This window comes from Sus scrofa, chromosome 7 (genome assembly GCF_000003025.6).
Source record: "Sus scrofa isolate TJ Tabasco breed Duroc chromosome 7, Sscrofa11.1, whole genome shotgun sequence".
Taxonomy (NCBI): domain Eukaryota; kingdom Metazoa; phylum Chordata; class Mammalia; order Artiodactyla; family Suidae; genus Sus; species Sus scrofa.
This window is the reverse complement of record NC_010449.5, coordinates 114,091,413-114,119,159: the sequence shown is the minus strand read 5'-3', so window position 1 is coordinate 114,119,159 and position 27,747 is coordinate 114,091,413. Positions and strand designations below refer to the sequence as shown.

Below are 27,747 nucleotides of genomic sequence, written 5' to 3'. Positions count from 1 at the left end.
GCCTATTGGTGCAGCGCCGACTCTCTCCACAGGGAGCCACACCAACTGGCCAAGGGAGGCTGGGGCCCAAAGACCTGTTTGTTGCTGGGAGAGATAGAGAAACGACAGCATCTGCAAAATGGGAACATAAAGATGTTTCTCACGAACCCTTTAAGGCGGATTAGTGTGATGCATGCAAAAAGCCTAGCCTCCTATATAGGGCCTGCTCTGCGGCTTCCCTTCACCATGGAGACCTGGTCTGACCTTTGCAGACATGGAGGAAACCTTTCAGATAGTGAGTCCCTCCCTCCCCTGGGCCTCTGGCACTTTCTGTAACGCCCACAGTCCCTTTAGACCTCGTTTACCCCACTCTGGCCAACTCCTCGGGTGCAGGGACCAGGGCTCTTTCGTCTGGGTAGCACAGTTCTAGATGTAGTGACCCAATCATAGTTTACGGTGATAACGGCAGATGTGCCAAAGCACAGGTGATGGTGCAGGCTCATGTGGGTTTCTCTGTGATCAGGCTTCTCAGCCCCAGCCCCAGCCTCCTGCGCAGGCCTCTCACCTCCCAACGTGGGAAGAGCATCTCTGTACACCAAGCGCCCCCCGCCTCCCCCCCCCGCCAGGGAGCTCCTGTCTGCCAGGGCCAGGGCCTTGCCCACCTTTGGGCCTCCCTTAGCACCTAGCATAGCGTGAGCAATGTGGTTTGGGAGACGATCGATGTTTGCTAAATGTCTGCCTGGGAGGGAGACCCCAGAGGAGCAGAGGCCCCGGGGGCACCTTGGCCAGAGTCTCCCACCTCATGGCTCAAAGCCCTCCCTCCAGGGGTCCAAGGGACCCCTCAGACTTGAGGGAGTCCTAACAGACAGCCTCACACCATTCACCGTTCGGGGGCACGGAGATAAATGCAAATCTCTGAGTTAAAGACTTCTTCGTCCCCATGGGCGGTGGTAGGGCTGTGTTCTGCTGGGCCTGGGGGTTGTGTGCGGGCACCCGGGGCCACACTGCCTGAGCATGACTACGTCACCGTCACATCACTGCTTATCGTCCCTGTGCCTCGGTTTCTTCAGCTGAACAGCAGGATAGTAAAGGAACCTCCTGCTATGGGTTGAATTGTGTCTCCCCAGAAAGATACGTTAGTCTTAACCTCTGGTAACCATGAATGTGACCTTATTTGGAAATAAAGTCTTTTTTTTTTTTTTTTCTTTTTACAGCCGCACCTGCAGCATATGGAAGTTCCCAGGCCAGGGGTTGAATCGGAGCTGTAGCTGCTGGCCTACGCCACAGCTTGGGGCAGCACTGGATCCCTAACTCACTGAGCAAGGCCAGCGATCAAACCTACATCCCTGTGTAGACTATGTTGGTCCTTAACCCACTGAGCCACAACGGGAACTCCTGAATCGTATACTTAAAATGGGCGAATTGTATGATACTGAATAGATTAAATAAATACATCTCCATAAAGCTATTATTAAAAAAATGCACACACACAGAGGACTGAATTTCATTTCCTGTATTATGTTTTTCTGGAATTTTTATATTGAGCATATATGACTTCTGAAAGCAAAGAAACTATAAAGATTCTCTAAATTTTTCTCTAATTTTCTAAATTTCTCTGAAGCCAGTTCGTTTCCAGAGTCCTCTCAGCTCATGCTGCTTTGGCAGCCCCTCGCAGCCCTGGAGGCACAGCTGACAAGCTCCCCATGTCACCCACTTCCGGCTGGGTCCCCCCAACAGAGACGCCAGTTCCCTCCACTGGGTACAGCCTCCAGTTTCCTCAGGAGAAACCTCAGGAGCACGCCAGACCCTGCCTAAACCACGTCTCCTTCGGAGGGTAAGGAGAGAGACTGGGCACCAGCCAGGTCCACCTGCTACATCCCCAGGTGACAACAGGTGGCAACAATGGGACTCTGTCCCTGCTTAGAGGAAAGGAGACCTTTCACCCCATGATGCAACCTCAAGGTTGAGTCGGGACAAGGTAGAGATTTCGGGTCCACACAGCCTGGCCTGGCTTCTAGCATTTATAACCTCAAGGTCAAAACGAGTTCTCCATGAGGGGCCAAAAGCTATTAGATTTTTTTTAAAAAAAGAAATTCCATTTTCTCCCTCAATAATACGAGTGAACTGCCAAGGCAGGGAGCCCGTGTCTCTTGTTCTCCACCAGCACCGGCCACGGTGTTTCGCACACTGCGGGCTCTCAGATACTCAGATAATTATTTAGGGAGAAAACGCTGTCATTGGAAATGTTTACAGGTTCACAGGAAGTCACAGAGTCATACAGAGAGGGTGCCTGCGCCTTCGCCCGGGTCCCCCCAGTGGCAACCTCATCGTGTGTCACTAGCGGACACGGTCAGAACCAGGAAGCTTGGTTGCTTGGTGCAACCAACACAGCGCATTCCCATTTCACCAGCTTTATTCCCATTCCACACGCACCAGACTCACGTGCGTGTGCGTGTGTGTCTGTACAGCACTGCGCGATTGACTCCCACGCGTGGCTGCCTGTGATCACCGCCTCGAGCAGGATATTCCTCTGTCCCACCACCAGCTCCCTGCGCAGAAAAGCTCCCCCTTTACGGCCACATCCACCCCGATCCCTGGCAACCGCTCATCTGTTCTCCATCTCTGTGATTACATTATTGAAGGCCATATAAATGAAGTCATGCAGGACACATCCTTTGGGACTGGCTTGTCCCACTCTGCACAATTTCCTCGAAGGTCATCCAAGTTGCTGAATGAATCAATATCCTGTTCCCTTTTGGAGCGGAGGAGTAACCTGTGGTCTGGAGGTACCATTGCTTCCGTGGCATTCACCTACAGAGGGACATGTGGGAGTTTCCGGGTTTCAGTTAGGACACACAAAGCTGCTGTGGGACATTCAGACACATGTTTCTGCATGACAATGGGTTTTCCTTTCTCTGGGATATATGCCCAGGAATGCAACGGCTGGGTCACATGCCAATCCGTCCTCATGTTCAGAGGAACGGCCAAACTGCTCTCGTGAGCGCCTGGACCGTTTCACGCTCCCACCGGTGATGTGGGAGGGATGCAGTTTCTCCCCATCCCTGCCAGTTTGGAGTTGTCACTGGTCTTTATTTCGGCTATTCTAATCGGCGTCGAGTGATATCTCAGTGTGGGTTCAATTTGCATTTCTCAGATCTGCATTTCAGAAAGATGTTGAACACGCGTTCGTGTGTACATCCTCTTTGCTGAAGTGTCTATTCGTGTCTTTTCCTGTTTTTTTTGTTTTGTTTTGTTTTGTTTTTTTTAGGGCCACACCAGCAGCACATGGAGGTTCCCAGGCTAGGGGTCCCATTGGAGCTACAGCTGCCAGCCTACACCACAGCCATAGCCATGCCAGATCTGAGCTGTGTCTGTGACCTACACCATAGCTCACAGCAATGCCAGATCCTTAACGCACTGAGCAAGGCCAGGGATCGAACCTGTATCCTCGTGGATACCAGTCAGATTCACTTCTGCTGAGTCATGACAGGAACTCCTCTTTTCCTGTTTTCTAATTGGATGGGTTTTGTTTTGGGTTTTTGTTTTTGTTTTAATGTTGAGAGTTTTTTTTAAAAAACCATTCTATTCTGAAGACATCATTCCCATACCATAAAATGCACCCATTTCAAGGGCCCTGTGGTCCTAGCACAGTCACAGGGTTGAGCAACCATCACCCGATCGATTTTAGGACATTATCCTTATCTTCCCAAAGACACCCTATACCCATTAGCAGTCACCTTTCACTCCTCCCTTCTCCTAGCTTCTGGGACCCACTAGTCTCCTCTCTGTCCCTGTGGATCTGCCTGTTCTGGATTTTTCGTACACATGGAATCATATATGTGCAGTCCTATGGGTGTGGCTTCTTCCATTTAGGACAATGTTTTCTTTTCTTTTCTTTTTTTTTTTTTTTTGTCTTTTTAGGGCCGCACCTGCAGCATATGGAGGTTCCCAGGCTAGGGGTCAAATTGGAGCTGTAGCCACTGGCCTACACCACAGCCACAGCAACGCCCGATCTGAGCCGTGTCTTCGACCTACACCACAGCTCATGGCAACGCCGGATCCTTAACACACTGAGCAAGGCCAGGGATCGAACCTGCAACCTCGTGGTTCCTAGTTGGATTCGTTTCCGCTGCGCCACGACGGGAACTCCATAGTGCAATGTTTTCCACGTCCGTCCACGTGCACGTGGTAGCCGTGGACAGCCCTTCACCCCTCTTTATGGCTGAATCGGACTCTGCTGTATGGACATGCCCCATTTTGTTCATCCCTTCATCACCCATGGAGATTTGGGATGTTTCTACTCTTCGGCTCCTACAAATAATACTCCTGTGGACATGTGTGTACACAGTTTTATGTGGACCTTTTGTTACGAGGACTTCGTTCTCATTTCTCTTGGGTAGATCCCTAGAAGTGGAATTGCTGGGTCCTATAGTAACTCTGTCTGTTGAAGAAACTGCCAGATTGTTTTCCAAAGCAATCGCACCCTTTTCCATTCCTACAAGCCACGGATGAGGGTTCAAGTTTCTCTGCACCACTGCCAATACTTTGTCTGAATTATTGATTAAAGCCATCCTAGGCAGTGCGAGGGGCATCTCATTGTGGTTTTGATTTGCATTCCCCTAAGGATTAGTGATGTCAAGTATATTTTCATGTATTTATTGGCCATATATATATTTCAAAAGAAAAGTCTATTCAGATCCTTTGCTCATTTTCATTTGGGTTACTTGTTTTTAATATTGAGTTATGAGAGTTCTTCACATGTTCTAGATATAGGGCCTTTTTGTCAGATGTGTGATTTGCAAATATTTTCTCCCAGCTGTAACTTGTCTTTTCATCTTTGAACAGTCTTTCAAATATTTATTTTAAGGATGAAAAAAATGAATGCTGTCCAAGCTTGCAAAATAGGAAGCCCTTGATGGGGGTGCATAAATAATACAATAGGGAAATTTCCAGCCTGCTTTAATTAACAGTCAACTCTCTTTTGCATCTGGTAAGATCTATCATTATAATTAAAACATGATGGGCCTTTAACCAGTTATAATTCTTTTTTTTTTTTCCTTCATTTTTGGCGGTCCCATGGCACATGGAGCTCCCAGGACAGAGATCAAATCGGAGCTGGATCCTTAACCTGCTGCGCCGAGCCAAGGATCGAACCCATGTGCCAGTGCTTCCAAGAGGGGGCCAATCCCGCTGCACCACAGCGGGAGCTCTACCAGTTATTATTCTTATCTAGAACAAAGTCCCCTGTGCAATCTTTTGACACCATTAAGTCCCTTAGCAGACAATTTCTACCTTCATAGATGGTCCAAAGCTCAATGCCAACCCTGCCTGGCTTTAATTACCACACATTCCCAGGGACTGGGGTGAGTGAACTTGACAATCGAGAACCCGTTCTCACTGTTCCCTTAAAGCAGAGAATGGGTATTGGCGTGGGCTTCCTTTAGGGTCTGCTTCGTCTTTGCTAACAAATGAACGATGAGCATTTGTTCACCTAAGCCTGACCCTGGGCTTTGCGATGGTCACATGAGAACGTGGAATGAAGGATACACCCTTGCCAAAGGTTATTAAAATTGGGACGTGTACGCTGGCGTTTCTGTCCTGGCTCAGCTGTAACAAAACTGACTAGGATCCATGAGGACAAGGGTTCCTGGACCTCGCTCAGTGGGTTAAGGATGTGGCGTTGCCGTGAGCTGCGGTATAGATCACAGATGAGACTTGAATCTGGTGTTGCTGTGGCTGTGGCTGTGGTATAGGCTGGCAGCTGTAGCTCCGATTCAACCCCTAGCCCAGGAAGGTCCATGTGCCATGGCTGCGGCCATTAAAAAAAATTGTGAAGTAAGTTCCCGTCGTGGTTCAGTGGTTAACGAATCTGACTAGGAACCATGAGGTTGTGGGTTTGATCCCCGGCCTTGCCTAGTGGGCTAAGGATCCGGCATTGCCATGAGCTGTGGTGTAGGTTGCAGACGTGGCTCGGATCCTGTGCTGCTGGCTCTGGTATAGGCCTGTGGCTACAGCTCCGATTCGACCCCTAGCCTGGGAACCTCCATATGCCACGGGAGCAGCCCAAGAAATGGCAAAAAGACAAAAAAAAAAAAAAAAAAATTTGTGAAGTGTACAGATTACTCAAGAAATGCCAACTGTCCTCCCTGTTGGCAGACAGCCTTGTTATCTAAGAGCGCTCTGTTAAAATGCACTTCGGCTGACAACAGGAGTTGTTAACAGAGCTCCAGTTCGGACTCTCACTGAAGGGCTGGGCTAGAGCTACTCTTTCGCTGGGACATTATGCACTTCTCCATCGACAAATGTTTATCGTGCTCATACTCTGTAGAAATAAGGGAAATGGATTTAGAAACGGAGAGGAAGCATCACAGTGAGCAGGGTGACAGGGAATTTGCCAATGGGTTTGATCACAGGACCCACCTGGAACTCCTTCCTGAGAGAGGAGCCTCTAAACAACCAGCTTATTCTCTTTTGATGACTGAACATTTGGTTGGGTGGGGGTGAGAGAGGTGTTTATTGCTTGGAAGAAAAGTCCCTGCGGGAATTCCTGCTGGGGCTCATCAGGTTAAGAACCTGACTAGGATCCATGAGGATGTGGGTTCAATCCTTGGCCTCATTCAGTGGGTTAAGGACCCAGTGTGGCCATGAGCTGGGGCATGGGTCACAGATGCAGCTCGGATCCCATGGTGCTGCTGCTGTGGTGTAGGCCGGCAGCTGCAGCTCCGATTCGCTCCCTAGCCTGGGAATCTCCATATGCCACAGGTACAGCTATAAAAACAAAGGGGGAAAAAAAAAAAAAAAAGAAAGGAGGGGAAGAAAAGTCCCCACATGTGGCAAGGCCTCTGTATGTGTGTTTATGGGCAGGACCCCGATGGATGATAGGTGTCCAGGAGAAAAGTGTCCCCAGAGGGCTGCAGGAAGGACCAGAGTGGCAGGAGAGGCAGAGTCTCGGACCTTTCAGAAAAGGCCACCACACCTGGCTGGGGGAATCTGGGGGAGCCAAGAAGCAGCCCCTCCCCATAGCCTTATGCGACCCTGCCTGCCGAGCCATCTTTCATGCAACGCACCACTCAGAATGGGTTGGAGGACTGATCCTAACAGATTCCGATCCCACTTCCTAAAAAGGGCCCTAGATCATCAAACTGGCCCCTGATAGGAAAGGCCAGGAGTGTAGATCCTGAGGGTAAAAAGCCAACGTGACAGGAGCCTGGGGAGTGCGTCACAGCTGGAGCAGGAAGGAGGGTCACCTGCGGGCCTGCCGGGTGGGTCAGGTGTCCCTCCCATCCCCGCTCAGCTTCTTCCCCACTCGGAAGGTCACAGTTGCCTTCTGGCTGGCGGGACCCACTGCTGCCCGGCAACGCCAGGGTTGCCATGGGAACCACTACCTGGACAGTTTGTGGCTGAGGTACAAAAAGGACTGTGCTGCGATCGTCAGGCCCCATTTTCTGCAATCGGTGAAAACTACTCCCTCTGTTCCCAGGGGTGGAAGTGGGGAGAGAGGCGATTTCTCTGGAGTCCAGGGGACCCCACGATCCCAGGCCCAGCTCTGGCACCCACTTGCTTCAAGATGACCCTGCCATGCAGCTGGGTCACCTGTGAAACGAGAGAACGGTCCTATCCCTGCTTAAAGGAAGGGCACTGCTTGACTAGGGCTTCCAGAAGCTCTGGTTCCAGTACGGCTGCCAGCAGAAGTGAGAACAAACATCCCCGTGCCAGGCGGCAGATCTCCCTGGTTGTGCAAGCAGGCCTGCTGCCCGCCATACAAGGACTAGAGCCTGGAGTGGGGCAGACTCTGGGTCCCGTGCCAGGCAAAGCCCAAACCCGGACAGGACTGAAGGCGCGGGCTCTTGGCTCCATCCCCCACATGCCCGCAGACCAAAGCCTTCAAGTCTCTGGTAGCTTCCTCTCCACTGCCACGCGAGGACAGGAGTCACGGCGGCCTCCTGGGGCCCCCAGCTTACGGCGCAGACTGAGCGCTTCCCCACAGAGAGGCCCTGCGTGAGGAAGGGCAGCCCCTCCGTCGATGACAACACTGAGGTCTGGAAAGCCTGGGTGGGGTGGATGGCAGGGGGTGGGCTAGGGCTCAGGGACCGGGGAAAGGGTGCTGATTTGGAAATTTGAGGAAAACAGGCCCCTTTCTCTCTCCCTGGCTGCTACTCACAGTCCAGGGTGGGGGTCTTGGCCCCTGCTTTAGCGGCTGGCCCTGGAGTTCCTTGTCTGTCTCTTTCCCAGGCCCGAGCCTCCCTGTGTAAAGCTCCCAGCCCCTCTCCAGCCCCAAGGCCTCTCAGGAGATCACCCTTCTGCATCCCCCAATCTCCCCATCAACCACAGGCCCCTGGGGCAGGACCCACTGCAGGGCCTCCTGTGCAGAGTCCCAGCGCAGCAAGCCTTTGCCCAATGCACTTATGACTGGAGGCCAGTGAGAAAGGAACAGGAGAGGACCTGGCAGCCATGGTCAGGGGGCCACTTCTAAAGGCTCTCGGTGCCCAGTTAGAGGGTTTGGCAAGGGCTTCCTCCTCCACTAAACTGCACAACGTGACAAGCAGAACACCAGCTGGATTTAATCCTACCAGGCACTTTTGGTCAGTGCACAAGCAGCACAACTGTCCATGGCAGCCCTGGGTGTGAGTCAAGGCCATCTTTGCTGGCTGTGCTTGGCATAAGGAACAATCACCTCTTGATTCTGTCTTAGGAATTTCAGGATGAAAAAAGTACAGCAACATCTTTTTATTGAGTTCTCTACCACACTCCGGGTTTGCTCAGACTAGACCCATGCATCTCTAGTGGGGAACCACTAGAAAGCCAGAAGAGAAGGGCTCTTGGAGACAGCTCTGGCCCAACCTCCCTCCTTGCATAGACGGGGAAACTGAGGTCCAAACAAGGTGCTTCGCTGTCCTGGGAAAGAGGGTTAGCCTGGGTGGTGTCTAGAGTTTGATTCTGATGCTCTCCGGAATTTAGATCCTGAGCCTGCACTGCTGACGTTCTGCCTCCTTCTCCCAACTTTGCAGTGTGGGCTTGTCCAGATTTGAGCCTCCTGATCAGTAATAGAGGGCTATCACTATCATCTGCAGAGTTTTAAAAAGACAACAGTTTCATCTAGTGCATATCATCCACTCTCCACTGAGTGCCTGCTGCGTGCTAGCCTCTCCCCGCCTGCCTGCCGGCCTTCCTTCCTTCCTTCCTCCCTCCTTTCCTTCCATCCTTCCTTCCTTTCTTGGCTGCCCCACGGCGTATGGAGTTCCTGGGCCCTGGACCAGATCTGAGTCACAGCTTAATGCACTCTGTGGGGCCAGAGATCTGACCTGGTCCCAGTGCTCCAGAGACACAGCGGGAACTCCTAACCTCTGTATTCTAATTATCATGACAAGGCCATTATCCTCATTTTAGAGGCAAGGAAACTGAAGCTCAGAGGGTTTAAGTAACTGGCCTGAGGTTCTGACCAGGTGCCTCCAGGCCGGGAGCCTGCACATCAGAGACCTTGTGTTTAGCAGAAGTGGCGTGGAGTGGAGGGAGGGCTTCAGACCAGAATGCACTCCATGTGCCACACGTGGCCTCCTCGGTCCCCAGGCAGGCCCCTGCTGCCCTGGGAGAGGGCTTCCTGGGCAGCAGGGCTATGCTCGCCTCCCTCTGGTCTTTCCTGCGCATACACTCTCCCTTAGAGCGTGACAATGCCACATCAGGACATGACCATGACACCCAGGCCTGACTCTGGCCAGAATGAAGCCCCAGAAAGCAGGGCACCGGCCTTCCTTCTGTCCCGGGCCCAGGGCCTTGCCTGGATCAGGCCATGTGCTGGACGAGGTTGGCTACTACTGAGAGCATTCTCCCTGCACCCGCGTCAGCAGCCACATCTGCAGAACTGCCACGACATCGTTCGAGCTGTAACAAAAGCTTCCTTTTCTTGGACGGTGCTCTTCCTTATTTAGCAACCGTGCAGATGAGGCATCCAGTCTGGGAAAAGGAATCCAGAACGAGCTGTCACCACGCAGACGGGGACTATTTATAGGTTCAGATGCCAAAACAGAGGGGGAGACATCGGACAGATGTGCGAAGTGCCAAGTGTCAGGGAAGACTAAATAAAGGGTAAGCACATGGGGGAGGTGTCTGTGGAGAAGGAACGGGCGGGGGTGGGGGAGAGATGCTGAGCCCGCCCCCCGCGGCTTGAACGACCCACAGGGAACAAGCCTCGACGTCCACGTCCGTCGGGGAGAGCAAGCCGCCAGCTCCTCTGCTCAGATTGTGGGGCAGGCAGGCTTCTTTTTGACATAATGGACCCATCCTGAAAACCACGGCTCTCTCTGGGAGCAGAAGGGACAGGAGGAAAGGGAGGTGGCCCAGGTACCACCCTGATGGTGACAACGGCCCCAGGTGCCAGGGGGCAAGCCATCAAGAAACTACCTGGCCCAGAAGACAACCCAGCTTCAACTTCAGGAGCTTACAAAGTTTGTCCCCACCCTCGAGAGTTTGGGAACTTTGGTCTGTCTGTGACTGCCGCTTATGAGAGCTCTGAGACCCAGGGAGCTTAGGCAGCTGGCCGAAGGTCACAGAGCTGGGAAGTGGTACCAGGATGTGACCGTAGGGGACCCTGACTCTGCAGCCCGAGCTCTTACCCAGCACGCTGGGCCCTTGGCTCTCTAGACCTTGTTGTCCCGTAGAAATATAATGCAAGGCATATGTGCAATTGCACATTTTCTCACAGTCACGTTAGAAAGAGGAAATAGAAACAAATGCAAATTAATCATTCTCACAGATCCTATTTCACCCAACACATCCAAAATCGCATCATTTCAACAAACTGTAAATACAAAAAATTCCTGAGACATCTCACCGTCTTTTTTTTTATATGATGTGTTCAAAATCTGGTATGTCCTTAGCACAGCTCATCTCAATTCAGACTCACGACATCCACAGTGTTTAGCAGCCTCATGTGGTTCCTGGTTGCTGAGGCTGATGGCACAGCCTTACGCAGTGTTCCCAGTCAGGAGCTGGTCTGTGCCCCAGGGCACATCTGGCCGTGAGTGGACATCTTAGCTTGTTAGGAGGGGACGGGAGTGGTACCACTGGCATCTAGGAGGCAGAGGCCCGGGATACTGCTAAACATCCCAGAGCACACGGGACAGTGCTCTGCAGCCAAGGATGCCCAAGATTCCAATGTCAAGAGCACTGAGCTTCCGAAACCAGAGAGAGAACCAGCATGAGCTCCTGGGACAACCGGTGGGAGCCCTGGAGCCCTGCGAATGCCAGCCCCTAGAGCCACTTAGCACATAGCCGGCGCCTGACTTCAATGCTGGGATGGAACGAATGCAAGCAGGAGTGTCACCCGGACTCAGGGTCCTTGAGCTCAGCCTCATAAGAATCACATTACAGCCTCTTCACCAGCAGTACAGAGACACCAAGAGCCACTTCCTGGGTGTGGAACCAAGAACAAGGGATGGGTCTCAAGTCAATGGACATTTCACTTGCTTTGAGATGCTACTGAAACACCTGCTGGTGGACAGCCAGCCAGCTGGCCTCAGGACTCAGCTTTCTTCTCCCTGGCCCTGTTGTAAGCATCTTGGGGCAGGCTTGGCCCTTGCCACGGGGAGCCTGCCGTTCCAGGGAGCAAGTGCAAGGAGGGGCTGGTAACAAGGCTCTTGATTTCAGCTGTAAGTCAGACTGCATCCCCCAGATCAGTCTATCGGGGGAAAGCTGATGTTCTTTTTTTTTTTTTTTTTTTTAAATGGGCTCACCCATGGCATATGAAAGTTCCTGGGCCAAGGACTGAATCTGAGCTGTAGCTGTGACGTACACCGCGGCCAGCTGCAGCAACGCCAGATCCTTTAGCACCAGGCTGGCTATCAAACCTGTGCCTCTGCAGTGACTGGAGCCACTGCAGTCAGATTTTTAACCCACTGTGCCACAGTGGGAATTCTTTTTTATTTTTAATTTAAAACTTTTTTAGGGGTTCCTGTTGTAGCTTAGCAGTAATGAACCCAACTAGTATCCATGAGAGCGCAGGCTTGATCCCTGGCCTCGCTCAGTGGGTTAAGGATCCGGCGTTGCTCTGAGCTGTGAAGTAGGTCGAAGATGCGGCTCGGACCCTGTGTGGCTGTGGCTGTGGCACAGGCCGGCAGCTGCAGCTCAGATTTGACCCAGAGCCTGGGAACTTCCATATGCCTCCAGTGCAGTCCTAAAAAGTAAAATTTTTAATTTTTATGAGAAAGCTGATGTCCTGATCCTTTATTTCCTCACTGCTTCTGAGGGCAGGAGTGGAAGAAAGGGTATTATTTATAGAACCCCTGTGGGCATAGGGCCAGATGCGCTCCTGAATCACTTCAATGCCCGGTAGAAAAGGGACACCACTGCTGCTGCCACAAGAGTCATCTCCGTGGGTACAGGGAGGTTCCGGTGACCTGCTGGGGGTCAGGGCTCAAAGCTCTTGGGCAATTAGTGTCACAGCGTCTTAGGTTTCTCCAGGCCGTCATCTAATTCAAATCCCCCTTTAGCTACCAGGTGGCACTTTTGCTGCCCAGTAAGAAGAGGAGACGTCTCTCGAAGCACAGAGGTGCAAATGGGCCTCCTGAGTCCCAAGGATGTGACTGCCACAGAGGCTGAGCATCTTACCCTTGGAGATCCGACATCTCTACCCCGGGCTCTGCCCTCCCTCCAGAGGCCTGGACCCAGGGTCCTGTTCATGTTGCATTCATCAAATGTTTGCTGAAAACCTACTATGTGCCAAGCACTGCTCCAGGCACCAGGGTGAATGTGTGGGCTTCTTTTTCCCTGGCCTGGTGGCTCCCTGTGTCCCTTGCTGTCACCACCCCCTCTAATCCCTCTTCCCCTGGACCTGGGGTGACACTGTCACAGGTCCCCGATGCCAGGTGCCTCCCAGAACCACAGGTTCCTCTTCCTTCCTCCACAGGTCCAGGTCCCTCACGCGGCCCCTAAAGGGTTGTCAAGTCCCCCTGGGGTTTGTCCCTGGGGGGTCTCCCCTGCATTCCAGCCTCCATGCTGCCCCCAGCAGTGTGGGCCTTCTATTTAAAAGGCTCATCTGAGCATCCTCCCACTCCCCATCCCTAACACCCTCCTACGGGTGTTCCCCGCGGCCTTTTAGATAAAGATGGAGCTGCCAGACCTGGGGGCCCGCCACCCTGAGATCAGCCAGCCAGTGGTCAGTGACTGTCCCTGCCTTCTGCACACCCTGTATTCCGGCCAACATGTGTGCCCTGGACACACCCCAACATCCTGTAACTCCATGTCCTTGCATGGCCCGTCCCACCACCTGTCATCCAAACAGGACACTTCCATTCAGCCTTTGAGACACAGCTCCCGTGTCCTCACTCGCCAGAAGTGTCCCCCTGGGGTCTCTGCCTCCAGTGTCAAGACCCCTCTCTACAGGTCTCCCCAAACCCATATGTCACCGATGAGGAGACCCAGCTCACAAAAGGCTCTGGAGTTTGTTCAAGTTCAGCCAGGTAGCACGCGACAGAGCAGCCTTCACAGCCAGGTCTGCGTGTGTCGGCTCTTTCTACCACAGCCACCGGCTTCTCCCAAAGAAAATCGTGGAACATGCGCCACCACAGATGGCTTCTCAATGACTGACAGGGCTTTGGCCCTTGGAACCCTGAAGCCAGCAAGAAGGACCCTCTCAGGCATCCACTAGAAAGGACCTCACGGTCTCAAATGGTACCCATGACCTGCTCACATTATCCAGGAAACTGAGCAGTTGGGGGGTGGGGGTGCTGGTAATGTTTAATAACCAGCTCTTCCGGGATAGAAAGCCTCGAGGTCACAGTATTGGCCAATTTCCGTGGTCTAAATACCCCCCCAACGTTGACGTGAAGCGCAGACTTGGGAAGAGGTGGGCACTGTGAGCTCCCACGGGCAGGAACGAGCTGGCCCCAGCGCGTCACCAAGGCCGTGGCTCAGAGACAAACCCCCTTTCAGACGGTCATCAAGAGGCAGAACATTAAGAGGCCTGGAACTCGGGGGACTCCCTGACTCGAGGCCACGCCTCACCCCGCTGTGCTTATGCCCCCTCTGCTCCTTTCTATCCAGCTCCAGTTCTGCGCCAAGGACCACAAAGCGCTTGGGTATAATCTTAGCTTGCGTCTCAGACTCTTGGGGAAACGCCAAAGTTCTTACGTGTGCTTGGTGACAGTCGTCTCAACCACCCTCGCTGCGTCCTCCGTCCCCCTGAGCTGGAGAGCCACATCCCCGAGGACCATGGGACCGCCTGGCCCAGAGGAAGGTGCTCTGAATGTGGAGTTGACATCCCTGGTTCAATCCCAGTTCCATCCTTGGGCACAATTTCCTCAGCTGCAAAATGGGGGTTTGGCACCTGCTTCCTAGGGCTGTGGTGAAGACAAGAGGCATGGCTTCCATGAATGCCCACCTGGTGTCTGGTACACAGGAGGCTGCTACAAGGCCAGGCACACGGAAGTCTGGTACAGGGCCTGGCACACGGAAGTCTGGTACAGGGCCTGGCACACATGAGTCTTGTACAGGGCCTGACACACATGAGTCTGATAGAGGGCCTGGCACACAGGTGTCTGGTATAGGGCCTGGCACAGAAAGAGTTTCCTCAAGAAGTGGGGGGCAAAGGCTATATAAGGTTTCAAGGGTAGGGCCTGGAATTGAGGAACTGGGTCTCACCTGGGGGCTGCCCAGGGCAGCTCTGGACTGGGAACAATGATTGCATTAAATGACTACATTCCCAGGAGGGCAAGTTCCGCTGCAGCAAGTTCCCTGAAAGTTTCCATGGTGAAAACCGAAGCCGAGACAGCCATAAGCACAATGGAATGTATGGAACAGGCCGAGGACTGCCAATAAAAGCAGTGCCAACTATTTGTTGGTTCTTAACAGATCAGAGGAGATGGATACAAAAGACCCAGGGAAGTCACCAGACCATTTCTACAGAACTTTCCAGAAGGTCTCACCTCTGCCTGCTTCCTTAAATAGTTTGGGCAGAAAGGAGAAGTTGGTGGGACAGGCATAATTCTGTGGCTTCCCAAGCGGCTGGCTGGGCTGTGGGACTCTGAACACAGATATTGTCCTTGGCTATGGTGAGGCTGTACAGTCCTGGTACTCGGGACGTCTGGGGCCGGGCAAACCAAGGGCAGTGCCTTCTCTCTGTGCGCGGCTTTATCCTTCTGAGGCATTTTGTATCCATTTCTTGCCTGATGTGGCCAGCGGTCCCTTTTCCCAGGAGGCCCAGAGATATTGAACGACTTGCCTAAGGTCACAGAGCAAGTTACTGGGGGAGTTGGATTAGAACCCCCTTCGCTGACACCAGCCACAGTTTGCACAAGCTCACACTGATGCAGTCACTCTTCCTGCAGTGAAGCTGCTTGGGAGCTCCCAGAGGCAAGCAAACCTGGGAGGTGCTTGGAGGTAACAGCTTTTCCCCTCAGGAAAACTCTCAAAGCTGAGCCCCCAGGAACATCTCCTTAGAAGTCCTGAATAAGGAGTTCCTGTTGTGGCTCCGTGGTAACAAATCCGATTAAGAACCATGAGGTTGCAGGTTTGATCCCTGGCCTCGCTCAGTGGGTTAAGGATCTGACGTTGCTGTGAGCTGTGGTATAGGTCACAGAGGTGGCTCGGATCTGGCATTGCTGTGGCTCTGGTGTAGGCTGGCAGCTATAGTTCTGATTTGACCTCTAGCCTGGGAACCTCCATATGCCGCAGGTGTGGCCCTAAAAAGACAAAAAAAAAAAGGTCCTGAATATTTTCCTGGAGTCCTGGATCAAGTCTTGGCACAGGGACACCGTCAGAATCACAAAGCACTTGCACAAACACTTAGCCTTCTTTCTTTCTTTCTTTTTTAAAAGTGATTTTAATTTTTTTCCATCATAGCTGGAAGCTTTGTTTCTTCCACTTGTGCCCCAACCCACTGAGCCTCCCAAGTGATCCCTTCTTTTCTTCTTTTTTCTTTTTTTGCCCTGGGCCAGGGATCAAACCCATGCCACAGCAATAACTTGAGCCACTGCAGTGACCAGTGACAATGCCAGATCCTTAGCCCACTGCACCACAAGGGAACTCCCAAGTGATGCTTTTAAGAGCAGAATTCGGTCTTATCTGAGCTTAGGGCTCAATAGATGCTGGCTGTGTATACACCCGAATGGAGGAATGAATGAATGAAAGTATGTAGCTCATTCTTGCCTCTCTGCCAGGTTTTAGGTATGTTCAAATGTGTTTTCTCGTCTATTCCTCATATCGATTTCCTTGTCAGCATTTTTAATGCCGTTTATGGTGCACGAAAGTGAGGCCCAGGAGTCAAACAACTTGCTCGGGTTCCCAGAGCTAGTTAAGCAGAACTGAATGCAAATCCAGGTTCTCTGACCCACAGACCTATATGCCAAGGGGAAGTCAGGGGCTGGGGGGTGGGGGTGGGCCTGGGGGGATGCAGATGAGCCTTAACTGGAGCAGGTGGCCCTCCTCTGCTACTTCAGGACAGCCAGGACAGGCTAACTCCCACTCTGCCAGCCAATGTCTGGTGCCCTGCCCCTGTAACATCGGTACAATAACTTTTATTCCCACCGAGCTGCATTACTTCAAGGGGGCGTTAGTCTTTCACATGTTAGTATAAATAAATAATTTATTTATTTATCTTTTTTGTCTTTTTTTTAGGGCCACACCCACGGCATATAAGGTTCCCAGGCTAGAGGTCTCATCGGAGCTGTTGCTGCCGGCCTATGCCACAGCCACAGTAACACCAAATCCGAGCCACCTCTGTGACCTACACCACAGCTCACAGCAACACCAGATCCTTAACCCACTGAGCGAGGCCGGGGATCGAACCCTCAACTTCATGGTTCCTAGTCAGATTCGTTTCCTCTGCAGGAACTCCTAAATTTATTTATTGGCTGGAGAATTTCCAGGGAGCAGCGTTCCATGGAGGGTGGAAGAGTGAGGCAGAAACCGCTGGAAAGGAAGGTAGGTGTCCCAGACGCAAAAGTTGAGCCGAGATAATCTACAGCCCGGGCTCTCCTGTGACAGGAAGCCCAGGAGGCGCTGGGGCCCAACCCCTCCGTGCTCGTGCTCGTGCAGAGGCCCCGGCTCTCTGAGACAGCATGTTTTCTCTTAGCCCCATTTTCTGAAGCTGCAAAGCCCCTGAAGGTGGCAGTACACATGCACCAAGGCTACCCACTAGGCCCTGGTGCTGGCACCACGCCCCACCCCCTCAATCCACTTGCCTTTTCTCTTGATTCCAAGGCCATGTGTTCTGGATCTTTCTTCCATCTCTATCAAAACCCCTCGTTCAGATTCCTGGTGTCCCCAAAGTGCACACTCACATTCTAGCACTTATGACCTCTGACCTGCATGTCTAGTTAAGCGTCTGTGTGTCTGTCCCATCACTGCGCCAAAGTCAGGGGCCACGTCTCCCAGAGCCTTCGCAAGCATCTTCTTTCCGAGGCCTTTCAGCATATAGTTCCCTGGATGTAAAGTCTTTTTGATGTTTCATAACACAGAGAAAGCTCATAACAACATGTTTCAATGAAAAAGGAAATGGCTAAAAAATATATGTGCCACCATGCTTCAAAATCTATTTAAAAAACAAATACAGCAATTCACCAGTTTTGCAATGAGGTTCTTGGCATTAGATTATCTGATGATGTATTTTTTTCCCCCTGGGCCAACCCCAATTTTGGAGGCTGAAAAGGGAATTCCTGAAAGCAGAAACATACAAACTGCGGTTGGTTTTTTGCCAAAAGCTCTGTGGGTCATCACCAGAATGAGATAAGAGGAATGAATTAACTTCTCGGAGGAGTGCTGCAGGGGCCAGGCGCTGGAGGAAGGGGTGGTTTTGAGGTCTGCGTTGCATGGCACTCAACCCCACAGCTAATTATGATAGCTAGCATTTTTTTGAGTGCTCCCTATACTCAGCCGCTGTGATAACTTTGCCCCATCAATGTCTTCATTTGGCCCAGAGGACAGCACTAGGATGTCAGAGAGTCACTCCCATGCTGACATCAGTCCCAGTGGCTGCTTTTTTTTCCAGACCACAGGCAGTTCTCCAACACCAGCTGGGCGTCCTTCAGTTTAACTCAATCCTACATTATCTACGGGAAGATGGGGTTGGATCCCACAGTTAAGGACTCAGTCCTACTACACTCACTCCCTCCCCAGCGCCCGCCCCTCCTTGCCATTGTCCTGCCAATGGCAAGTCCAGGTTGATCACCTGTGCTTGTGACCAAATGGTTACAGATCAGAGGCTCCAAGACTTGGGTTCAAATTAATCTGCTAGGACAGGACATGAAACTCAGGAAACTCATGTACTCATTAGATTACTGGTTTATCTAAAAAGATATAACTCAGGAACAGCCAGATGGAAAAGATGCGTAGGGTAAGGTACGTGGGAAGGGCGTGGAGCTTCCATGCTCTGCCGCAACCCTCTCCCCAGTCGGTCTCCACGTGCACAAACCAGGAAGCTCTCCAAACCCAGCCCTTTTGGATTTTTATGGAGGCTTCATCACACAAAGCCGACTGGTCAAATCATTGGCCATTGGTGATGGGTGCAACCCCCAGCTCCTCTCCCTTGCCCAGAGGTTGGGGGTTGGTTTCCCTGGCAACCAGCTCCCATCCTTAAGCTCTTTCCAAAAATCATCCCATGGACATAAACTCAGGTGTGGTTGAAAGGGCTTGTTATGAAAATCAAGACACAGTTACGGCTCTTATCACTTAGGACAGTCCAAGGGTCTTACGAGCTCTGTGACGAGAATGGGAATGAAGACCAATTATACATTTCTTTTTGTTTTTATGTTTGTTTGTTTTGTATGTAGAGGCACCCGTGGCATATGGAGGTTCCCAGGCTAGGGGTCCGATCAGAGCTACAGCCACCAGCATACACCACAGCTCACGGCAACGCTGGATCCTTAACCCATTGAGCGAGCCCAGGGATGGAACCCTTGTCTTCATGGATACTAGTTGGGCTTGTTAACCACTGAGCCACGACAGGAACTCTGAAGACCACATATACATTTCTTCCTGTGAGTTACAACACCACAGTTATGATGCTGAGGGCTTCCTATGGGCCAGGCAACACTGTCCCACGTCCCTACATGTGTTCAATCCTCCGGCTGCTGTGTTGCAGATGTTCCCATTTTACAGATGAGGAAACTGAAGCCTGGAGAAGCTAAGTAACTTATCTGACTTTAATGATAAGCCTTTCTTCCCTTTTAATGGACTTAATACATTGGTCCAAATACAGGTGAAATCTCACTCTGGGATAATAAGACTGTTGGTGAAAGGGTCAAACCCAAGAGCACAGATGTGAATCTCCTGTGTGGACCTCAAAGGCAATTAGGGTGACACTCTGCCCACTCATACAGTCAGCTCTCTACTGCCTGGGAGGACTCATCCGGAAGTTCTCCCCTCCTTGGTTGAAAAGGTCCCCCCAGTCCAGCCGTGAAAACCATTGGCGTCAGTCAATACAAAGTTCCCTGCCTTTGTCTATGAGGTAGGCTCCATTCCCAAGTGCAAGTGCTTCTAAACTCCTTGGCCTAAACCCACAGTCTCCAGCGTGGAAGATTTGCTCAGGGCAAGAAGCAATCCTAACTGAGTTTCTAAAGCCAGGCGCCAGTCTGGTATAGGGAATAGGCAGGGAATGAAGTGGGGCTGCCCCCGAAACTTGGGCCAAGTGGCTCAGACTGAGTACTGGGCAGTCACTTCCCGTAGGGGCCAGACCACACCATCCGCTTCTGTCTCATGCTTCCTCTTCTAGAGACAGAGCCAACTGGTTTCTGTTTTCGAGCAGCCAGCAAAATATGTGTCATTGCCACCATCTTCAAGGGCGCAGATTAATGGGAAAGTAGCGAGTGTCCCCCAGCCAGGTGGTTAATTTCAGCCGTAAGGGGGCAGGGGTGAGCCTGGAAGCTGGCCTAGCCTCCATCCAGCCCGTCCTGCTCCTTTGGCCCCTATATCCCCTGCATCTCTTCTGTTGGTTCTCTGCCCCCACTCACCACACACACACATCTGGCCTCCAAGGGTGTGTGATGACCCAGACGCCTTAAGTGTTCTTGTCACCTCAGTGCAGCACACAGGGGAACTGGGGATGCGGTAGACGGTCATAGTTGTTGGAAATAGTCACTGTCCCTCCCTGCTGGTCACATACTGGCAGGAGAATCATACTTTCCATCCCAGAGTCTGGCCTGGCCATCCGACCTGCTTTGGCCAATGAGATGGGAGGGGAAGTGACACCTGCCACCTCTGAGGAACCCTTTTGGAGCCACCCTGGAATTCTACCATCTCTCTCCCTCCCCTCTGCCCCGCACGTGGGTGCTGTGCTTTCAGCTCAGACTGCGGTGTGGACAGTTTTTGTAAAGAGCCTCAGCTGACACGCGACATGAATGCAAAATACTCGAGTTACTGTTTATGCATATGTACCGTGTGTGTACAAGCCGCCGCAGAGTAGGAATGTTTGTCACTGCAGCATAACTAGCCTGAGCTGACCTGTTCAGGGTTTTGCAAAGACATTTTTTTTTTTTGTCTTTTTGCTTTTTCTAGGGCTGCTCCAGCGGCATATAGAGGTTCCTAGGCTAGGGGTCCAATTGGAGTTGTAACCGCCGGCTTACGCCAGAGCCACAGCAACTGGGGATCAGAGCCATGTCTGTGACCTACACCTCAGCTCACAGCAGCACCGGATCCTTAACCCACTGAGCAAGGCTAGGGATCGAACCCACAACCTCATGGTTCCTAGTTGGATTCGTTAACCACTAAGCCACGACGGGAACTCCTGCAAAGACACCCTTAACAAGGAACTGGAGGATGACACAAGCACAGAGATGGCGAGTGTGGGTCTCTCATTCAAAGCAAACCAAGTGGGGCCGCAGACGAGGCTGACCACCCACTTCTGGGGAATCCCCTCGCCTCCTTCCTTGGCTTCGGCTCTGTGTGGGGAACCCCAACAGAAGTCCCAGCTCCAGGCTCCGGGCCTTTCTGTGGCCCACTTCCTCCTCAGTCCACCCTCCCCCTGCAGCCACCGTGGCTACAGGAGACTCAGTCCAGTGAGGAATGAGGAGGCAGGCCCCACCTGCTGGGCTAGGATTTACCCAGAGCCTAGGAACCCTGTGGTGCAGGCTTAGCCCACCCCTCCTTTTGGCTTAAACCTGCAGGAAGCCTACAATAGCAATAGCAACGACAACAATAACAAAACACAATTACAACCTTCTCTCGTGCTCTGGCTACTGTCCTAGCAGTGTAGGCACATAGCTCCTCCTTCCAGCACCCCATGATGGAGGCACCATTAGCACCCCCATCTTAGAGGCTGGAGAGATTAAGTAAGGCGCCCAAGGTCACACAGGTAGTAAAAGGCAGAGCTCGGATTCTGACACAGGCTGTGTGGCTTCCACGGTCTGTGCTTGGCCACCGTGCTAAGGACGCAGGTACCCGACAGGAAGGCAGCACAAAGGTCAAAGCAGCGCATCAACACGGCAACGAAACACAGTACTTGCTGCTTTCTTGCTGTTGCCTGGCTTCCCTGGGGGCAGACTTCAGGGGTCTGAGGTTTTGGGGAGCAGTGGAGGTGAATAAAGAAAGAGCAAAATGAAACACATATACACCTACAGACGGCCTCTGTGTGGTCACAGTGAATGGACGTGAATCGTGATTTGGAAGCATTATGTTTCATGAAGGATGGTGGATTTGAGTCTTGATGCTCTTTTCAGCTAAGCTGAGCGTTTCATTTTTAAAGGTTTAAAAATGGAAAATGAGATCCTACTACGTGGCCCTGGGAGGAAGACATGAAACAGGGGAAGTAAGCTTGCTCCATCCGCCAGTGCCTGGGTTTATTCCTGGGGCTCCGAATCAGAAATGAGACACACATCCAGGTTCTATGGGGTAAGGCTCCTGTGTGCTTCCTGACCAAATTCCAAAAGGCTAGAGCAACCAGGTGTCACAGGGGTGGGAAGCCCTAGAAGTGATTACTCAAAAGATGGGGCACGGAGGTGGGGAAGGAAGCACCCAGGCGAAGGAGAAAAGAACTTCCAGACATGCTCTCAGTCCAGCCTGACTCCCTTTTCCTCCAAAATGCCTTTCTGGTCAGCGTGCCCTTGAAGCCAGGCTCTGTCTTTGCACTCCCAGTGCACAGGCTAATAGGCTCAGCATAACACTACTCCCCACTGTCAGCTACGTTCCAGTGTTGGTGCTGAAATTCAAGAGCACAAGTGGCTTCTGGGTTTCTAAAGGATGGTAGCTACCTGCCTGAGCAGCCAAGTGTCCGAAAGCCTGGTTACTCTGGATAAGAAGCAGGGCTACACTAGTCCATTAGCAGACAGGTTGATGGTTGTCTTTCTCCCAGGAGACCCACAGCGCTCCCTCACGCTCCCCTCACCCCTTCTGCATCATCCACGGGTGCTAAATATTTGGTCTGGCGGACGCTGTAACACTCTCCTTCCTCTCTGAGATCTCTACATTTTTCCCCCCTGCTGAATGCTACAGGACAGGCGTCATTAAGGATTGCCACATAAATTAACCACCCTCCCATTCTCCGTACCCCTTATCCAGAGAGCAGACTCCTAGCAACTCACCAAGATTGGGGTTGTCTGCCCCTTCCTGGACACATATCTGGACCACATCTCCCAGTCTCCCTTGCAGTTGGGCCTGGCCACGTGACCAAGCTCTAGCCAATGGGATGTGTGCAAATGTGACACACCCACTTTCAGGCCCATGGGTAAGACCTGCCCACAATCCTTGGCCACTCTCTTTTCCCTTCCGGCCTATGGGCAGGGGGTCAACGTAGGAGCCTGTAGGCTGCTTGCTCAAAGTGTCAGGGCCTCTGTCAGCAGGGCCCCTGAATGAACCTCTCCCACTGTCCAGGAATCTCGCACAGGAGCGCGAAACCAGCCTCTTCTGGGTTTAAGCCAGTCCATGTTTTTGTTGCTACTACAGCAGGTGGCTCATCCTCCCGCTTCTATTCTCCATGGCGTGGCTCTCCATTGGAGCGTCACCTACATCATTTACCTGTTTATCATCTCCTCCCTCCACCAGGGGAAGTGCTCAGAGGTGGGAACTGTTTTGTTCCCTGCTGTGTCCCCAACAGCTCCTGACAAGGAGCAGACACTTAATAACTATTCGTTGATTAGACGAATGAGTGAATTGCATTCACCCGTTCAGGGTATGGCAAGAACAGGAAGGTGCCCCTGCTTTTGCTTCCTCCTCCACCTCTGCAGCTCACTCTTCCGGACCCGCCTGTGTTCGCTCCTCTTCCACACCCTCCCAGAATCCTTCCCACCATGGCCTGCATCCTCTGTGCGCCGTCCCCCCACGCCAGAAGTCACTTTGGAGTTACACCTGCCACACTGCACTGCAAGTGCTGCTGTCTGTGTCTCTCCCATCCCCATGTCTCCCACCCTCCAACTAGACTGGGAGACCCTTGAGGCCAGAATTTTTTCATCTTTGCCTCTTCCCGGTGTCGGGCACAAGCGTTTTTTCAGAAACAAGCACTCTTAAAATACTGAGTAAATATTTAACAAATATTTCTTACATACATATAATATTTAATTGTGTAAATATATAATTATCTTATGTATAATTGATATATACTTATAATACTTATAAAGTACTTAAACTTAAGAAGATAAACATTTTATCTTCTTAACTCTGGTCACTCTGTTGCTAACCAAGAGTAAAAGCTCCCCACACACCTGGATCCCTTTAGAAGAGAGCCTAAGCCGGTCTTGGGAATAGTCTACAGATTCTTCTTCTTCTTCTTCTTTTTTTTTTTTTTTTGCTTTATAGAGCCGCATCTGGGGCATATGGAGGTTCCCAGGCTAGGGGTCAAAACGGAGCTGCAGATAGCCACAGCAATGCCGGATTGTTAACCCACTAGGCAAGGCCAGGGATCAAACCTGCATCCTCTTGGATACTAGTCAGGTTTGTTACCACTGAACCATAATGGGAACTCCCCTATGGATTCTTCTCACAAGCTTTTTGGATCTTAATACCTGGCATGGCCTATGAGAGGAGGAGAAGCCCAAACTGTTTCACTGTGTACAAACCCACCCTTGATGGGAGGCCCCTAAACATTTTCCCACGAGGCCCAAGCCAGCAGCCCTGTGCACATGCAGGATTTTTGTCTTTCAAAGTGCCTGCCCATTCGGCCCTCACAAAGTCCCTGTGATACGGACAGGAAGTGACTATTATCTCCATTTGACAGATGAGAAAACCGAGGCTCAGAGAGGTGAAGTGACTCGTCCAAGATCATGGTTTAAGTGTGTGCTGAGCTGTCACTAGGGCCCGGGAGGCCCTGACATGCCCTCGCCTTTTCCTCCCTTTCTCCAGCATGAGCTAACAAGGGGAAATTTCACCAAGACCTTGAGGAAGCAGAGCCAACAAGCCGTGACCTGGGCGAGTGGAAACTCACAATGACTTTGAGCGATAAACCGAGTTCAAAACAAACTGGGCCAAGTAACTTCAACAGATGAAAGCTTTTCCCCCTTCTTCTATTTTTAAACCCTTCTGGCCTGAGAAGGGTTTGTGGTTACCACGTGTAGCATCTGCTGCTGCTGTGTGGTCGGAGGCAGAACGGGGCCGTGGTACTCACTCGATTTTTCTTCTTTGATGGTGTATTCGAGCACCTCAGACGAACTCTCGTTCAGGGAAGGGAGGTGGACACAGAGCACTAGGTGCTTCGAGCTGCTGTCCCGGCAGACCAGGAACGCCTGCAACGGGGGAAGAGGGAGCTTTGTGAGTCACAGATTGGGGGGTGGGGGAAGGTTAGAAGGACAACAGTGAGATGGACGTCATCTGGAATGTTCCAGAAACAAAGAGGCAGGGTGGGGAGTCAAGCATCCCTCAAGAGAACTAGAGCTTCTGCCCCAAGAGCCAAGTGTCCCCTGGCCTGTGTCCTCTGGCTCCTTGAGCCTCAATTTTCTCATTTGCTCATTGAAGGGGGTCAACTAAACCAATTCGGATCCCTGGGTCCCAGCCCCTGAGACGCAGGTTCATTGCAGGAGGGGGTCAGGATTGCAATCAGCTGGATCTGGTACAGGCAGTGGTCTGGGGGCCACCCTTGGAAAAATTCAGATGTATAGGTTGCATTTCAATTCACACCCCAGCACATATGCTCTGGGGGAGGCAGCTGGAAATAATCGTAGATGTTAGTCAATTCACACTTTTTTCCCCCATGGAAACAAAAGAAGCGAATAACTCACATGCTGCTTTCTCTGTGACAGAAACTGTTGTGACTACTTTGCATATATTCACTTGCTTGGTCCCCTAAATAACCCTGTGACATAAGTTTTGCTGTCAACCCCACTTCACAGATGAACACATTGAGGCGTGCTCCGACTTTAACAGGACCTGGCTCCTCGGGCTCGTGCGAAGATTGAGTAAATACACGTGCGGGCTTGGCTCCCAGGACATGCCCTGGAGGCTCTGCGGGGCCAAGGCCTCATAGCTGAAGGGGGCAGAGTTGGGATTCAGCCCTGGACACTGCTGTCTACACCCCAGACTCCACGCCACGCAGCCTCTCTCTGTCCCACACACCCCACCCAGGGAGGGACCTGTCCTTTCTTCTCCTGTAGATTTGCTTTAGGCAAAAATGATGCTCCTCAGAGTTCCCTTGTGGCACAGTGAGTTAAGGGTCCAGCGTTGTCACTGCAGTGGCTTGGATTGCTGCTGTGGCATAGGTTCAATACCTGGCCTGGGAACTTCCACATGCTGTGGGTGCAGCCAAAAAAAGTCCATAAAAATGATGCTTCTGGGCCCCGAGGACCTATCTGTGCTCTAGTAACCAAGCATTGCCCAGAGCTGGCGTATTTATAGACACTTCGCTCTTACTTCTCTTGCTCCAACCAAGGGTTCCGCTCAGTTAAGGGGACTGTGACTCTGAAGTTTTCCACTGTCACACCCACAGTGGCCCCGGGACCGTGACCTCCCCACGGCCATCATGGGAGGGCACTCCTGCTTCCTTTCACAAACTCTGTGGTTTAAAAATGTTCTTTTTGGTTTTCATTGGCCCCATCGAGGCTCGTCCAGGTGATGACAGACACCTTCTGGAATCATCTCGGCCTCCTCGGGCACGGCTTGCTCTGGGCTGGCTCTCCCCCCGTCCTTTCCTGAGCAAGGACTTGGTCACGGTGTTTCCTCCACCCAGCTTCCCTCCACCCTTTTCCCCACCCAGGGGCTAAGCTGCTCCCACTCAGGCTTCTCTGGAGTTTGGAAGACAAGGAGTCTGGCCAAAGGTGCTGAGAGATGACTGGGGAGCAGGGCCATTGGGGCCCCCAGAGGACGTGGCCCCCAGCATGAGAGGCTCTGGAGGAGCGCAGAGATGGCACACTGTCCCACCGCCCCTTGGGTGATGCTTCAAATTACTGATTACTATTTATCATTATCATATTGCGCACGCGCTCTCTTCTCTCTCTCTCTCTCTCTCTATATATATATATATATATTTTTTTTTTTTTCCCCAGGGCTGCCCTGCAGCATATGGAGGTTCCCAGGCTAGGAAGCTACAGCCGCTGGCCAACACCACAGCCACAGCAACGCGGGATCCGAGCCGCATCTGCGACCTACACCACAGGTCATGTCAATGCCTGATTGTTAACCCACTGAGCGGGGCCAGGGTCCTAGTTGGGTTCGTTAACCACTGAGCCATGAAGGGAACTCCTCATATTGCTATATTATTCTAATTGCTAATACAGTGTCATTAGAAGGCATTCCCGTTGTGGTGCAGCAGAAATGAATCTGACAGGTATCCATGAGGATGCAGGTTCGATCCCTGGCCTCACTCTGTGGGTTGAGGATCTAGTGTTGCCATGAGCTGTGGTGTAGGTCACAGATGCAGCTCAGATCCTGCATGGCATGGCGTAGGCCAGCAGCTAAAGCTCCAACTTGACTCCTAGCCTGGGAATTTCCATATGCCGAGGGTGCGGCCCTAAAAAGCCCCCGCCCCCCAAATTATATATGTATACAATGTCATTAGAATTAATAAAATATTACAATGCCATTATTGACTACCAGCAGCTACACATTCTCCCCTGGTCTGCCCGAGCCGTAACCCCAGTTCCCTAGGTTCCTTGATCTTACACGTGAAAGCTGTGAGAGGGGCTGCTGTCATCATCCCCATTTTACAGATGAGGAAACTGAGGTCGAGAGAGGCGGGTGATGCCCTTGGTGTCAGGCGAGTAAGTGCAGGAGCTGAGATCTGAGCTCAGGCCCTTTGGCTCTAGATCCTGAGCCCCACGCCCGGCCCACAGAGGGCAGGCTCTTGGCTCCAGCTTCTGCTCTGTGTGAGAGTATGCCCCTGGGACGCAGGGACAAGCCGCATCCATCGGTCACTGAACTGCGGTCAGAGATGAGTTAGCGGCCTCTCTCCTCGCCAGGCCAAGGTGGAGAGAGTGGGACAATGCAGCGGAGAGAGAGAGGAGGGCGGGAGGCTTCTGGGACAGAAATGAGAACAGATGGGGGGTGCTGGTGCCCCGGCTGGAAGCCAGCTCGCCTCTAGAGGCCTCTCTGCCCTCTGCTCACACAACGCCTGCCCTCCTGGCACAGCCTCATCTACTGTGAGCTGTGGCATCACGGGACTGACGCGGCCACTGGAACGTGACCTGCCCCCAGGAACGTACTGTCCTCAAAGAGGGCCTCTTTGCCTCTGCTTCACGGATCCAAGGCCACACTGCCTCCTACCCCCCAGGTCCACGGGAACCAGCATGAGAGGGGGGATGTAGGAGTGTGTGTGTGTGTGTGTGAGAGAATGAGTGTGTGAGGAGTGTCGGTGCTGTAATTGATACATCTGGTCTTTGTCCCTGGTTCCTGGCACAGAGTTTCAAAAGCCCATGGCATTTCCTG

General features: G+C 52.1%; 1 protein-coding gene across 1 annotated transcript in view; it reads right to left on the bottom strand.

Moving 5' to 3' along the window:
* RIN3 (Ras and Rab interactor 3) overlaps positions 1–27,747 on the bottom strand; it is a 131,412-nt gene that overhangs the window by 47,389 nt on the left and 56,276 nt on the right. The window contains exon 3 of the mRNA XM_021099628.1: positions 24,500–24,617. Coding sequence (XP_020955287.1) covers positions 24,500–24,617 — 118 coding nt within the window. The remainder of the gene's footprint in view (positions 1–24,499; positions 24,618–27,747) is intronic.